Source organism: Hippoglossus stenolepis, chromosome 9, assembly GCF_022539355.2.
Source record: "Hippoglossus stenolepis isolate QCI-W04-F060 chromosome 9, HSTE1.2, whole genome shotgun sequence".
In the NCBI taxonomy this organism is placed as follows: Eukaryota; Metazoa; Chordata; class Actinopteri; order Pleuronectiformes; family Pleuronectidae; genus Hippoglossus; species Hippoglossus stenolepis.
Window position 1 is genome coordinate 7,188,193 of NC_061491.1, and position 14,595 is coordinate 7,202,787.

Here is a 14,595-nt window from a genome sequence, read left to right on the forward strand (position 1 = left end):
ATTCACACATGCATAGAGTGCATCTATGTGCAGCCCACAGCTGTGAGGGGCAGCTTGGGGTTCAGTGTCTTGCACTGAGACACCTCTAACCGTGGAACGGAGGAGCCAGGGGTCGAACCACTTACCCTCTGAATAATGGACGACCCTCCCCTACATCCGCCCAAATATGTCAACCTCAGTAATGCCCTAATGTTGTTGAACTGACTCTTGCCCATGACAGTGTTTCTCTCTTTTAGCAAGTCCTAAAACTCCCATAGTGCACCTCTGTTTTTACTCATTAGGAGGTTTGTTTATCTATGTTTGGGAGTTAACTCCCCTTTCAGGGGACAACTCAACACACCTGACAGCGACACACACCTGAGAGACCAAGGAGTGCAACAGCAGCTGATGGCGCGTGGCAACCTAACAGACCTCGAGCCAAGACACCACTCTGGTGACAGTTAGCCAGAGCACAGATTCTATTTCACGACATTACTTTACACTGACGGGGACACTGCCCCATCACTTATGAACTGAAACCATACGACAGCGTCGGAGCTGGCAGAGCTTGGAGCCTGGCGTGGCTGAAGGGGATGCCCAATGGGCAGCGTCGTGGTTCACTGGTCTGCTGGTGGAAGACCTCTCCCTTATCAGACAGTCTGCCTCCACATAGGTAAGTGAGGCATACGTTTCAAGTAAATCACATACACTGCAGGGACTGAATTAAATGTTAGTTGAAGGAGCGAGCAATGAAAGTAGGCCTAGCATTTAATAATAGCAAGCCAGTTCCGTTTGTCTCGTAACAACCTACAATACAGTCTGGGTATTAACCACTCTGCTGCTATTGTTACAGGCTGCTGTTGTGTGTCCTCACCACTGTATTAGCTGCAGTGTCACTGCTGTGCTCAGGGTTTTGCTGAACTCTATTCAAACTTTGCTTCGCTTAAAAATAGAACAAAGTGCTGTCACCACCAAGCAAATACATTTGTAAATAGACAAGTGCAAGTAATCCACTGGGCCTCAGCAAGTGACTGCATGATCACATTTCTTCTTATCAATGATGTCAATATTTTAGTTTTGTTGATGTGTTCAGGTACTCGCAGCATCTATGAACATGAAAAAAAATAAATTTGATTGATTGATTGATAGTAGTAGATAGTAGTGGCAGTCAGCAGAATCATGGGGAAGAACAGAAAGAGCTTTCACCTTAAACAACAAGTGAGGAAAGGTTTCATTTCCAGAACCACTAATTAAATAAGTACATTAACACGGATGCATTTTGAATACAGCATTATTAAAGATCCAGATACAATGACGCAAAAGGTAACTGCTGCTGTTGGTAATCCTGAAAAGCTGGCAAGAGCAGGCTGCACTCTGATACACCCCGCCCCCTCCCATCAGCCCTCTCGTCAAAGCTACGCCTTACCACTTGGCCCTACCTCTTTGTTTTGCGCATGGCCATGAAGAGCTAGTGTTGTCCCATTCTCTATGTAATGTTGGGGTAGTGGCCCTCTATCCCTTCAAACACCCCTTCAACCATAGTGCATTCAGAACCCCCCCTAAAAACAACGGAGTGGACGGACGTTCCCCAATGCTTTACTAACAGAGCGGGTAAAATGCTCATAAATGCAAGTATGAAATCTTGCACAATAACCATGAGAAAATGTTTAAATCCAGCGGAATATCTTACTTTAATCCAGTAACAAATGGAAATGTCATTGAATCGCTGTGACAAGCGTTTCAGGATAATCGCTATTCACACCGTCAAAACAAGCAAGTAAACAGTCTGAGAGAGAGTAACGAGTAACGTCTGTTGCTCCCATGCCCAGTAAATAAAGTTTGAAAAAAACTTCCCTGCTCATTTCTATGGAAGTTTCTATGGACATGACTGACGTTACATTTAAATAACTAAACACGCCGACTGACTATGTATTGATCAATAGATTAATATGTCCCATCTGTCCTGCAGTTGTCAGATGTGTCAATATCATAATGTTGGTTGATAACGGTTGTTATTGTCACTGTAATAACGGTTAGCTGCTGATGAAGTAGCGAGTGGTGTTCCAATTCTATTTCAAACATAAAAAACGATAACTGATAAAAAAATGACATAATGACACACATCATTTTCAAAATGACTGAGGCAATGTAAAGTCAATTTTTTGACAGCTCCTAATGGGGGAAAACTCCACATGACAGCCTTCAGCAGGTGGATTTGAAGAAAGTGAGTTTCTCCTCTTCTGAACACTGACCTGTGGTTTGATGGTGCACAGATCGAGGCTACTCAAGTGGTTTCAAAGAGGTGAAGTTATCTCTTAACTACCATGGTACAAAGTCCCTGCTGACACAAGAATATGTCAAATCACACCTGACGATGGTGTAAGAGACTGTTCATGCTGCTCAACTCTTTTGGAAAATTCCCCAAAGATCTTTTTTTCCACGTTACAGTGAATGAGGAGCAGATGTCAGCTGGATGGAAAGAATATATGTGGAAAAAAAGTCTGTCCTTCCTTGTTAAAGAATAGTTGTGTAAAAGCCAAAAAGCCAACTTCTCTTTAATTTTATCCGAAGCACAAACCAGTGGTCCATGCATGTAACACTTGTTGAGCTTCTCCAAACAAGATTTACTTGTAAATATGTGACTGACCATTTTGTTCTTCTTGGAGTACGTCTTCTTCAGCAGCCGCTCATTCATCCTCTCTTGCTCCCGCTGGGCGTGATTGAGGAAGCCGTTCTCCAGCGGATCCAGCACGGGCTGGACATTCTCCTCTTCTTCCACCACCTTCTCGTCTTCCTTCTTCTGCCGCTTCGCCACCTTTTTCTCCTTCCACCTCTCCTTCTTCTCCTGTGTCTTCACAACCCTGGTCTTCTTCTGCAGGAGGAAGTAGACAGCTGATTAGACATCTACATGAATAAATTAGAATGCGTGTATAAATATGGACAGATACATACAGATGATACATACAGTGGAGCAGCCAATGCATAAATAGCTAAAAACTGCTACTGTAGTCACTTATGATATGTGTCTTTGGAATAAAAGTCAAAATGATTAAAATTCAAGAAGACAGTGTTAGTGGAAGCTGTATAACCTTTTGCTCACAGACATTACTTTGGCCATTTTTTTAAAAGCCCTCATTACTTATAGGAATTCTGCACTTGAGCTGCAGTGACACAGCTACTAATCAATACCACACTGACAAGAGAGAGTTGCTGCTTTTGGAGCCTCAAGGATTTCCTTGAATCTTGCTTCTAAATGTTGTCTTCTAAATCAGTGTGTTAATAATATTATTACCTCTGCCAAGGAGGTTATATTCCCCCCCCTGTCTGGGTGTACTGTATATTCCTTCTGCTATGGAATCTCAATCTATGAAATCCTCAGTGTCTTAAAGTGACTCAAGTACTATACCTAGTACAAATTCATTGCTATTTACACTTTACTTCCATTCTTTTAAACTTGATACTTTGGAACTAGTGCCTTTATGTGACACCTACAGGTACTAGTTAATTACATTGTGTGGCCGTTTTCAAAGAATAATTCACAAATCTTGATTAAAACACAACATCTTTAGAGGACTGATATTTATGAGTGTGTGAAATTTGGAGCTTGATTAACTCTTTAATTAAATGAATTAAAGGGGACTACTGGGCCTTGGAGGAGGTACCAACTCTACTCAGTGACATTCTAGTTATTATATGTTTGTATCCCCTTTTATTGACTTGTTCCTTCATTGTTATTACAGCTGGTCATTGTCAGCATTTTTATTTGTTTTGTCTCATTCTTGGCTCATCTCTCAATTGTCAACTGTACTACCCTGTAAGAAAGGTGCCATACAAGTAAAGTGTTATCGATTGATTGATTTAACCAATTGAACACCAGGTGAAGCCAGGTCTATGAAAAACCACCCTGCTGCAGCAGACAGATATCTGTCAGACAGACGGACTGGCAGGAGATGAATGTGTAAAAGAACGGAGTGAGGTTGTGCCACAGCTGGCAAACAGTCAAGCACGCATCCCTTTTCAATACCGGCTCATACAAAGCAAGCAAACACTCGAGCAAAGAGCAGCGACGCTCACTCTCACTCTCTCCCTCTCCCTCTCTCTAAAATGTTTAATCCTGTCAACAGCAGTACAATGCCTGACTGGAGCCCATAATCACTTTATGGCTCCGATATAATGAGCTTATGATATGAAGTGCTTCTTTAACACACACTAGAGAGAACATAGTTGCTGTACACTTACACTATGACCAAACAATTTCCCCCTTTAACTAATCATTCCTTTCAAGCTTCAGTTACAGCCTATATATGAAATTAGTGTTTGTTTATTGGAATTCAAACACAATTTGGAAATGCATGATACCTCTCCTCCAGCTCACTTTACGACCACTAGATGCTAAATCAAGCTACTTCGCTACAACTTCAATCAATTTCAATGACACATGACCCACAGTGAATGTGTCAGAGTTCGCAGAACACTATAACATTACTTTCACATCATGTCACAACCTTGGCAGGAAAATTATAGCAAGGCACACCAGAGCACCTGGTTTGTTACTTTTGACATACTAAAGGTTTGACTGTGTGGTTTTCTCGCTTTTTTTCTACTTCGTGTTTTGCTTCTGGACTGGCAGCTCCACTGAAAAGCTTGACAGTCAAAAACATGGGAATCCTTCCCACTACTTCCTTCATTCCATCCTCCCACAGATGAACGTGGCATTAGTCATACAGCCGAGGTCAAGCTCTAGATTCTTTGGCAGTGTGGGCAAACTTAAGGACAACATGATATATTGAAGAGGCACGCAAACAAATTGACGCACATACACACACACACACACACACATTCATGTTTCTACAGCTATCTTAGTGAGGACACTCATTGGCATAATGCATTCCCTAGCCCTTACCCTAACCCTAACCATCCAAACTAAATGCCTAACACTAACCCAAACCTAATTCTAACCCTAACCCTAAAACCTAGTCTTAACCCCTATTAAACCAGTCTATTAAAGGGGGGGGTCACAAAGTGAGGACCGGCCAAAATGTCCTCACTTTCCCAAAATGTCCTCACTCCGTAGGTTGTAGGCTCAAACTGGTCCTCACAAAGATAGCTGTACAAGAGCGCACACACACACACACACACACACACACACACACACACACACACACACACACACACACACACACACACACACACACACACACACACACACACACACACACACACACACACACACACACACACACACACACACACACACACACACACACCAGTCATCCCGTGGAAAACCCAGCTGCCTAGTGATGGAATTGTAACCTCCTCCTCCTTCTTCTTCTGGCCTTCTGCTGCGTCTTATTTCCAGATCGCATCAGGCCCGAGTGGAGCTGGTGACGCGCCCCTGCCTGGTAAAGCCTGCCGCTGGATATCACTGTGTGTCTGAGTGGCAGAGGACGACGGCTGCGCTGCTTGAAGCTGTGCGGAGTTCAAGGCTGAGGGCTGCTAGTTCACGTGTCAACATCTGTTCACAGCCAGCAGCGCTCGGCCTGACCACAGCTAGCTCAGCACTACGTTTGAATAATCAAATTATTGGCTCCGAGGGTGGGAGGTTAGCAGATGGCTAGCACATTAGCTGAGAGCATTAGTCACATAACCGCTAATGAATGACACCTTCTGTGACAAGAGGTGAGCGCTTGTCAGGCACTACAAAAAAAATGTAAGTACAAGCTAAGTGTAAGTACACTTTAATTGGAAGAGCCCAAGGATCCTAAAACCACCCACACAAACACCTTCATTATGATGTTCTAGTCCAGGAGTCTTGGCATAAATTACTTTGTGCTACACTGAACATGTTTGGAGCTGAAGAGCGTCTTTTTTCTCTTACTCGCTGGTACAATTCCCAGGCTCCCGGGAGAAGCTGTTTGGAAACACGTGTTTCTGTGAAAGAGATTTACTTCTCACTACTTAAGAGGGAAACAAATCGCCTTGATACTTATTTAAGACTGGATACGACACTAGCTGACTGTAGGAAGATTCACTATAGACTTCAGATCAGAATACAGGGGTAAATGGTAAATGGTTTTGTATTTATATAGCGGTTTTCTAGTCTTGATGACCACTCAAAGCACTTTACAGTACAGTTTTACATTCACCCATTCACACACACATTCATACAGTGCATCTATTAGCAGCATTTTTTTGTTCTATGAGGGGCAATTCGGGGTTCAGCATCTTGCCCAAGGATACCTCGGCATGCAGATGGGGAATACTGTGGATCGAACTGCCGACCTTCATGTTGGAGGACGACCGCTCTACCCTTCAGCCACAGCCGTCCGTGACAGACAACTTCTCTATAGCTGCCCCCTCCCTCTGAAACTGCACCGACCCGCCCACCTTCAAAACATTGCTCAAAACCCAGCTCTTCAGAACTGCTTTTAATGCCTGTTCAATGATGCACATTTCATATTTCTAGTCGTATGCTCTCTCAGCTTTTAACCTATTTTAAGTGTCTTTGAGAATTGTTCAAAGCACTATATAAATTACATGTACTCTCATTATTATAATATAATCATAATAAACGACTGCTAGTTAATTCTAAAACAATATATTTTTTTTGTATTGAGCTCAGAGTTCTGACATCTTACTTACATCTTAATTATCTATTCATTCAATTTGTGCAATTTTATTCAGTTGTGTACCACTTTCTAATGTCTGTTTGTAACATATTGAGCTCATTTATTTACTTTAGAAACCCAATAGCATTTTAAACTGCATTTGTGAGCTGGATGCTACGTAATTTCATTTTAATTATGCATCGGTTTTGTGTGTGTGGGTCTGTGTGTGGGTGTGTGTGTGAATAACAATAAAGTGAATCCTAACAACAAATAAAGCTGATTTAAAAAAAAGAATATCCTCTTGCACATGCCTATGTCACATGCGCAATCTCTCATCTCCACAGCTCATTCTGAAATTTCATCAATTTTTTTTACATAGGACATAAGACTGCTCAGCTAACACAGCTAAAAGGCTGACACCGCTTTGACGCGAGGATTTAGTGTCATGACACTGACATCACACAGCAGCTCTTCTCACCTCACAAGGGCAACACATTAATTCCTCATGAGGTACCAGACGCTATTAACAGGCCACTTATCCAATTCATAACCTGAGGAGCCTTCTCATAGAGCTGTTAGACCGACAAAGCAGCTACAGCCTGACAGCAGGAGAGGCTGAGTATCAGGTGTTTTTTTTTCTTTGAAGGAGCTACGTTGAGGACTGTCCATCAATAATGATGACATTCAGGCTTTGGAATTTGAAATTTCCCATCTGCTCACTTATTAATAGAAACATGCCATTGTGAGCAATCCTGCTTCGAGTGGTGGAATCAACAAAGTGTGTGGAAATGCTCTTATTAGCATTCTGGTGGGTGTCTCTGTGGTTATCACCCGTCTCATTCAGCCAAGGTGGAAAACACACAGACACACAGGGACTACAAAGATAATGTGACAGCTTGACACTCTTATCTTCAGTTGAACTTAATATTTGAAAAGAGAACTGACATTGGCTTTGTGTGTGAAAATGATTTAGAGCCTTTGCATAGAGAAATCATAGAAGATTAGTATTATCTAAAGTAAAGATGACACTAATAGTGACCTCAAATTGGAATTACATTTCCCTGTATGGTCTGTAGATGGAAATATTAAAGAAAAACAAAGTTAATCTGTGTCTGCTATTGTATTACATTTATTTCTTGTGACAACTCAGTGAGCTACATGAAACATCACTGGGTTCTTTTTTGTCCTTATATCACCAGTTGTAGTCTAGATATTGGTGCACAGTGCAGCACAGATAACAGCAAGAAGGTTCCTGGTTCGATTCCGGGCTTGACTGGGTTCTCTCTGTGTTGAGTTTGGAGTGGGTTGTCTCCGGGTACTTTAGCTTTCTCCAATAGTACAAAGACATGCAAATTGGGTTGGGTAGATTGGAGACTAAATTGGCCGTAGGTGTGAATGGTTGTTTGTCTCCGCATGTAAGCCCTCAGACACAATGGTGACCTGTCCAGGGTGCAACACTCCTCTCGCCAAATGTCAACTGGGATTGGCCCAAGTGCCCCTGCCACCCTCAGAATATAATAGCAAACTCCACCAAACACTGAGAGTTAATTCTGGTGCAAAACCTCTAATCACAGAAAGAGTGATGCCACAAATATGCTGTTGTGGTCTTCCACCTTTAAATCAATGGTACTGCCAGACTCTTAAAGGTTCAAGTGTTGAATGTCTCTAAAGGTGCAGTTATGTTCCGTCTTTGTGGTTTAACCAAACTGACAAATGTAATAACTACAATATCTTGGTTTCTAAATCGGTGTGAAACCTGTTTTGCTCCTGAAACGTCTCTGGGTCATCTGAGTATCACATACAGTCAAGGGAGAACAACACTCTCAAGTCAGTTTGAATCATGTGACCTTTCACTCATAACACCACTCTACTACTTGTTCCCCCCCAACACTTTAAACTGTCTAATAAAGCACAGATAGGACATGACACCAGGGGTGTGTTTGTATAAATAAGCTATTTAAACTGGGTAGGTTGTGTTGGAGCCTACAGATTGGTACTTGGAGGAGTTTTTTTCTCTCACTCCAGCTCCATTTAACATCAGCTTGGCGTTTCATTCCAGCTACAGCTGTACACCGTTTAAAATAATGTGCGTGTGGGCTTCGGTTCTTTCACTGCATTGCCTCTAAAAAGCTTTGATACGGGCCAACTGAGGTGATGTGCTTTGTTAAACACCTCTCATGTTTTAGGGCATTACATTGTTCACTGAATAATTAATTTCTTCTGATGTTTTTAAGTGGAAATAATAACAGCAAATGACCCCTGCTCAGGACAAAACTGAACTAATCTTATTTTATGTGACAAAATTACAAGCAGAGCCATCCGTGCAGTCCCTTTTGTTCTGCTGTCCCTCTGTGACCTCATGTGTAATTCTAAAACAAAACACTGGTTACAGTTCATGCCAGTTCAACAGTGCATAATATGGGTTGAGAGAAGAATGTGGGTCTGGGTGTGAGAATGTGTGTCATGCTTCTCATGCTGGTTTTGTATGTGCCAGGCTTCTATTTATTATCACGTCTGAGCTCAAGAAATCAGACTCGGTTTTGAATCTCTGCTCCTGATCTCATAGCTGCCTCATATCTGCTGTTTTCTCTCAGTAAAAAAACACATTTTAATTGTCTATCTGTGTCATTTCCATTTATTCACAGTGCACCACACAGACAACAGATCTATAATAGCTCCAGGAGAGGAGGGGTAATCCATCACTGTAAGTATGCCAACAGCTTAGTTTTAGTATAATTTCCATATGCCAAAGGCCACAAGAGTTTTTTTTAATGCAACAAAACATAACATGAATAAACCCATTCAGTGGAATATCATTATGAAAGGAAAAAATACTGATGCAAAGTAGATTCTTTACTGCTTTGTTTATGATCTCAGTTAAAGTTGGAGTAAGTGATTCTAATCCAATTCACTTTTTGTCAAATTCTGCTCATATCTCCTCACGGTTCGGTAGCTGTACGTTCTGTGTGTGCTGGAATAGAAATCGTATATATATATATATATATACTATACTGTATATAGCCCTAGCTCTGTATTTGGGAATCAAAGAAAGCTGGACGATCCTAACAGCACAACACTGTTCCAGCCAATCAGCAACAAGGGTATTCATGGTATAGTGTTGGTGAGATGGAAGTCTATGAACTGGAAACAGCGATTTTCTTGGAAAGGGTCATAAAAAGGGATTTATAAATAAAACATGTGGCGACATCGCCTGTCACATCTCAAATGAGATAATACAATCATTCATCTAACCTTCTGCTGTCAAGGGATGGGACGAGAACCTGAAAAAGATAACGTACACTGCTAACTTTCACAACGGAACAACTACTATTAGCCACTGGACATGCCTTTCTGCCTCTACAGCTGTCTCACAGGAAGTCACACCCATAATCCTTTTCACACTAGCCCTCAAAATGCTAAGTACTCAAGCACCACGGACAACAGTTAACCAGAAGAAGGTAACAAAATAATAAAAGGGTGAGCTGCTTCAACTGTGATCAACAAAAGAGAAGGATAAAAGAGGATGAAGAGGTTGCTTTGCTCACATTTAACAAGTATTATGTTTTCCCCTTTGCCAATGTTTGTGGTGGCTACTTTCAACTTTTGAGATCAGTGGTTCAGCTTAGCATCGCCCGTGAATGAATGTGGTGGAGCATTATGTGGGAGCAGTGAAGGGAGGGGTGTATTTGTTTTGAGTTCAAATATCAACAGTCATCCTCCAGAATCGGTTACCCCACATTTAAGAGCTGCTAAATGGAAAAGGCATGATGTAATCTATTAACCCTCAGTGGCACTGCAACCTGAATGGTCAAAAACATTTAACTTTGAATCTTTCTTCATGATTTCCCAGGAGCAGTCTTTATCTTTCAGTATTAATGGGACTGCCATTCCCTTTTACAGATCTTAATTAGACAGTGATCTGAGTGGTGAATCTCTCTCATTTTACTATGATCAACCTGGGGCAGAAATGTGACAGTGACTAAAAAGTGGAGAAGAAATGGTTTAAGATAGGATGAGCCTGAGGGATGGGGGTGGGGATGAGGGCAGACGACAAGGACGAAGGGGAAGAGGAGAGGTAGAGGAGGACGGACAGAGCCTGGAACAGGAGAGACTGCTCGACTTGTTTGACCCGACCACGTTACCCTAGCAACAGCACGGGATAGCTTTGTTGCCGCTCCAGGCTGCATGGGGACTCAAGTGTGTGTGTGTGAGTGTGCATGTGTATATGGGTATGAGTGCATAAAATCCAACACAGGTTTCCATGCTGGAAACAATGAAGTGCACAGCTTTCCGTGGTTATGCCGGGGCCTTGAGATCCACCGTGGAAGCGCATGCACCTCCCAGAGGAAGGTTCATGCATTCTGCAAAGAGGAATGTCAGCAAAGCCTGAAGATGCTTGCAAAAGGCTAAGGAGGGTCTCCGTGAGGCATGCATAAACCAGAAGGCAAAGGAGTTCACAAATGGAGCCTGGTGCGCAGAAAAATAGACATGGTGTGGAAAGAGAGATGGAGGTATCTAATGCACATCATCGCACTTTCTCCACTGCACGCTCTTCTTTCTAAGGCCAGTAATTATTTAGCAGACACAAAGAGCTGTGCAGGGTACACCTTCCTTGAAATTATCCAGTGCGACAAAGAGATGACAAGGGATCCAAAAACTGTCGGTTTAATAAATTAAATAAACATCTCATCATTCAACTTGACGATAAGAAAATGTGGTGGAAATGTAAACATGAACATTTTTTAAAAGGGAAAATTTGTTCCTGAATAAATTCCTGGGGATATTTAGGTCAGAATAGAAGCAGCTAAACTAAAGATATGCAATGTCATGTACAGACAGTGTGAAATCTCACCCTTAGCTCTAAACGTGGGAGAGAGAAGGCGTTTTTATTCAGAGTTGTACAGAAATAAACATGTACAGGAATTTCAAAACATACCTTCCTGGGTTGTGTTTTTGCTAGGACTGGAAGTTTACACATGATTATGTAAAAACTATAGAACACATTTTTTTGTAACTTGGTGGAAGGGTGGAGTCTGGGCCATGGAAGAGCAAATTTAACTTGAACTTTCATTGAAGGATGACAGAGATGGATCCAGCAATTTTTCCAACAACGAGAGGCATTTTTCGATAGATCTGCAAATTCCTGTCGTTTTTTTTGAGTGGTATTTATTAATTAACGGGAGTGGTCTTTTCTATTAAACCCTGATTGGAAAGCTATTTAAGGAGGTAAATACTCAAAAAGTAAATCCTGCACTCTTTCATCTTTCCATTTGACAAGAAAGCAGCACAGTCATTTGTTGCTTCAGCTGTGTTTAGCTCCTTTTAAGCTGCCTGAGGTGTGGTTGTGCAGATTTATTGCTCAGCTGATGGACTGATTCTGTACGCATTACCGCAGCTCTTGGCATGTCAGATAAATCACTCTGACTTGTCATGATTTAGACTGGATTGATTTAATCATGCCGCGCTCGCTGCCTTTTATAGTCCCGCGCATGTGAAGCTCCGCCGAGACAGCCGGGCGCACACCTTCCATGTAATGCTGCTGTCAGCTACATCAAACACACCTTTGATTAACTTAGAGCCTACAATCATTTACCCAGGCTCCCTTGTTTCTCTCAAAGCATGTAATCAGAGCGTTATTGCCTCGCAGAGAGAAAAGAGAGCACATTGTGAGCCAAGGAGCTTATCAGGCTGTGAACAAGAGAAAGCACACATTTCTACAGTGATCAATGTTGCATAATTGGTTAGCACGCGGATTAAATGAACCGCATCCTTTTCACCTTTTGTTAATCGATGTGGTGTATTTTTCCTGTTCATTTGACTTCATGGTTAAAGGCCTAATCCTTTGTGAGGGTAAGCTAGTTTTTTGGCGGTGTTGCTGTGTGTTTTGGGAGGGCAGGGGACTGAGCAGGAGGGGTGAGGTGTTTATCCCTGGCATTTTAGCTCGCTGCTACAGTCGTTCAGCTAACAGGAGCCAACCTGAGAGCAGGCCATCTCCCTCACTTTGTCACTTCCTTCTCTTTCAGCTTCACACGCCACTGCTCTCTTCGCTGCCGTGCCTGCTTTCTGCGGTTCGCAGCAGTGCACACGCTGCTGAGTTTGAATCATGTGGGAGAGTAACCGTCAGAATGGTTTGTGGGTAAAGGCATCAACATGAAAACTGTGACACTAGTTATAAGCCGACAACATGATGTTTACTTAAGAGTGTGATAATTATTCTCACACTTACTCTAACCACTGCTGTCAATAAAAGATGACATAAGCTGACACTGTTCAAGACATAAAACTCTTTATCTCTGCAATGATAATCTTGATTGAGGAAGCTAATGTAAACACAGGTATCGGAAGTTTAAAGACAAAGTTAGTAACTCAGTAGAGAATATATTACTCCCTGTGAGCAATCTATGACCTTCAAAGAGCATTATATCCAGAGATCATTTTGAACATTCCTCCTAAATACCCCATACTTTGTCATTTTCATAGTCAAAGAAGAAAAAAGAGGTATGAAAGAAGACAATGACTGATCCAGATACTATACACTATTAAGTACAATGTTTTGATTAGCCACATTGATGCCCCGCAAGGTACTACAATTTATATATGTATATATTTATATATGTACTTGCCGAGGTCAAAATAATTTGGGTGCAACATTTCAATTCCTTTCCCTTGAGATTGTAGTCCTGACTACAGCTTGATCGTACTTCAAAGCATCTAATTGCAGTGGAATGGAGATTTTCTTCTGACCTGGCAACACTGGCGTAGTATGTGTGTGCAGGTCGTGATAGCCCTCCCCCTCTCTTCTCTTATTCCCTGCCCCCTCCTCTATTGCTTTCTACACCCATTTTACAGTATTTTTTTGTGTGCACATGAATTGGAACTGCAGTTTTATGAGCCTTTAAATGCTCTTATAGCTGTGTTTCCTGCTGTTTGTTTTTATGTATTTGTTAATATGTACTATGTATACATGTTTATACACCTGCCACGTGCATATACACATGTCAATTAATGAATAATGTGTGTTTATAGAGCTGAATCTTCCTAGGACTGTGTATGTGCATGCCTAAAATTCCTGTTTTTGTGCATAATGCTTGAAAAACTTATTGGGTCAATATGGGAATGTGCATGCGCACAACTATTTCAACAAAGTAAAATCCTAAATTGTTTATGCTGCTATGAGCGTGTTAGTATGCTTGTGCATGTTTGTGTAACACACACGTGCAGGAGCTGAATTAGCTCCTGGAGTGACACCATCTGGCCAGCGGGTGCTGAGTGGGGAAAGAATGGGGGGAATGCAGCGATAACAGGGCGGTGAAGCAGAACAATAAACGCCGTCTTTAAATCTGTTTAAAGCTCCTACAAACACTCGGGGAAACTAGAGAACAGAGCGACACACACTCCACATTACAGGAGGAAAAGCAGCAGGGGGTGAGACAAAGGAAGACGAGGGGAGTTCCATCACGATACTTCAACATTTCAAGTTTGTGCTCGTACAGGAAGTGGAGTCTGTTGCAGGGATAAGAGTTTTAAATGTTGCCTCATCTACAGTGCATATTGTAACAATGCATCTCTCTTTCCCTCTACTTGTGGTATTTATACAGTATAAATACTGCAAGGGCTTACAAGTCATTATTACTTTTCTTACATTCATACAAACACAAGGTGATAGTCTTAAACTTCACTTGCATAAAATAAATATCAACATAATTAAATATGTGTTACTTAGAGGTATAGCACTTTTTATTTGGTACATGTCCCTTAATCTAATGCAGTATAATACAGCTATTGGGTCTGACCTTCATGATGGTTATTATGCTCCTTTCTTAAAACCTGTTTCACAGAGGTGTTTCTGTAATTTAGCTGATACTCATTAATATACATGTAGTAAACAAAATACAAGCTACTGTTTCCAAAATTACCACAAAGTAAAATCAACACCTCCGAGACATATCCAACACAAACGGTGTTTGTATAGTAACCTGGCTACTTTCTGTGTATGTCAAGCAAGAAT

The 14,595-nt window shown here is 41.7% G+C and overlaps 1 protein-coding gene across 1 annotated transcript in view; it reads right to left on the reverse strand.

The window, feature by feature from the left end:
- fbrsl1 (fibrosin-like 1) overlaps positions 1 to 14,595 on the reverse strand; it is a 286,900-nt gene that overhangs the window by 201,372 nt on the left and 70,933 nt on the right. The window contains 1 exon segment of the mRNA XM_035165724.2: positions 2,627 to 2,851. Within this exon segment, the coding sequence (XP_035021615.2) occupies positions 2,627 to 2,851 (225 nt within the window).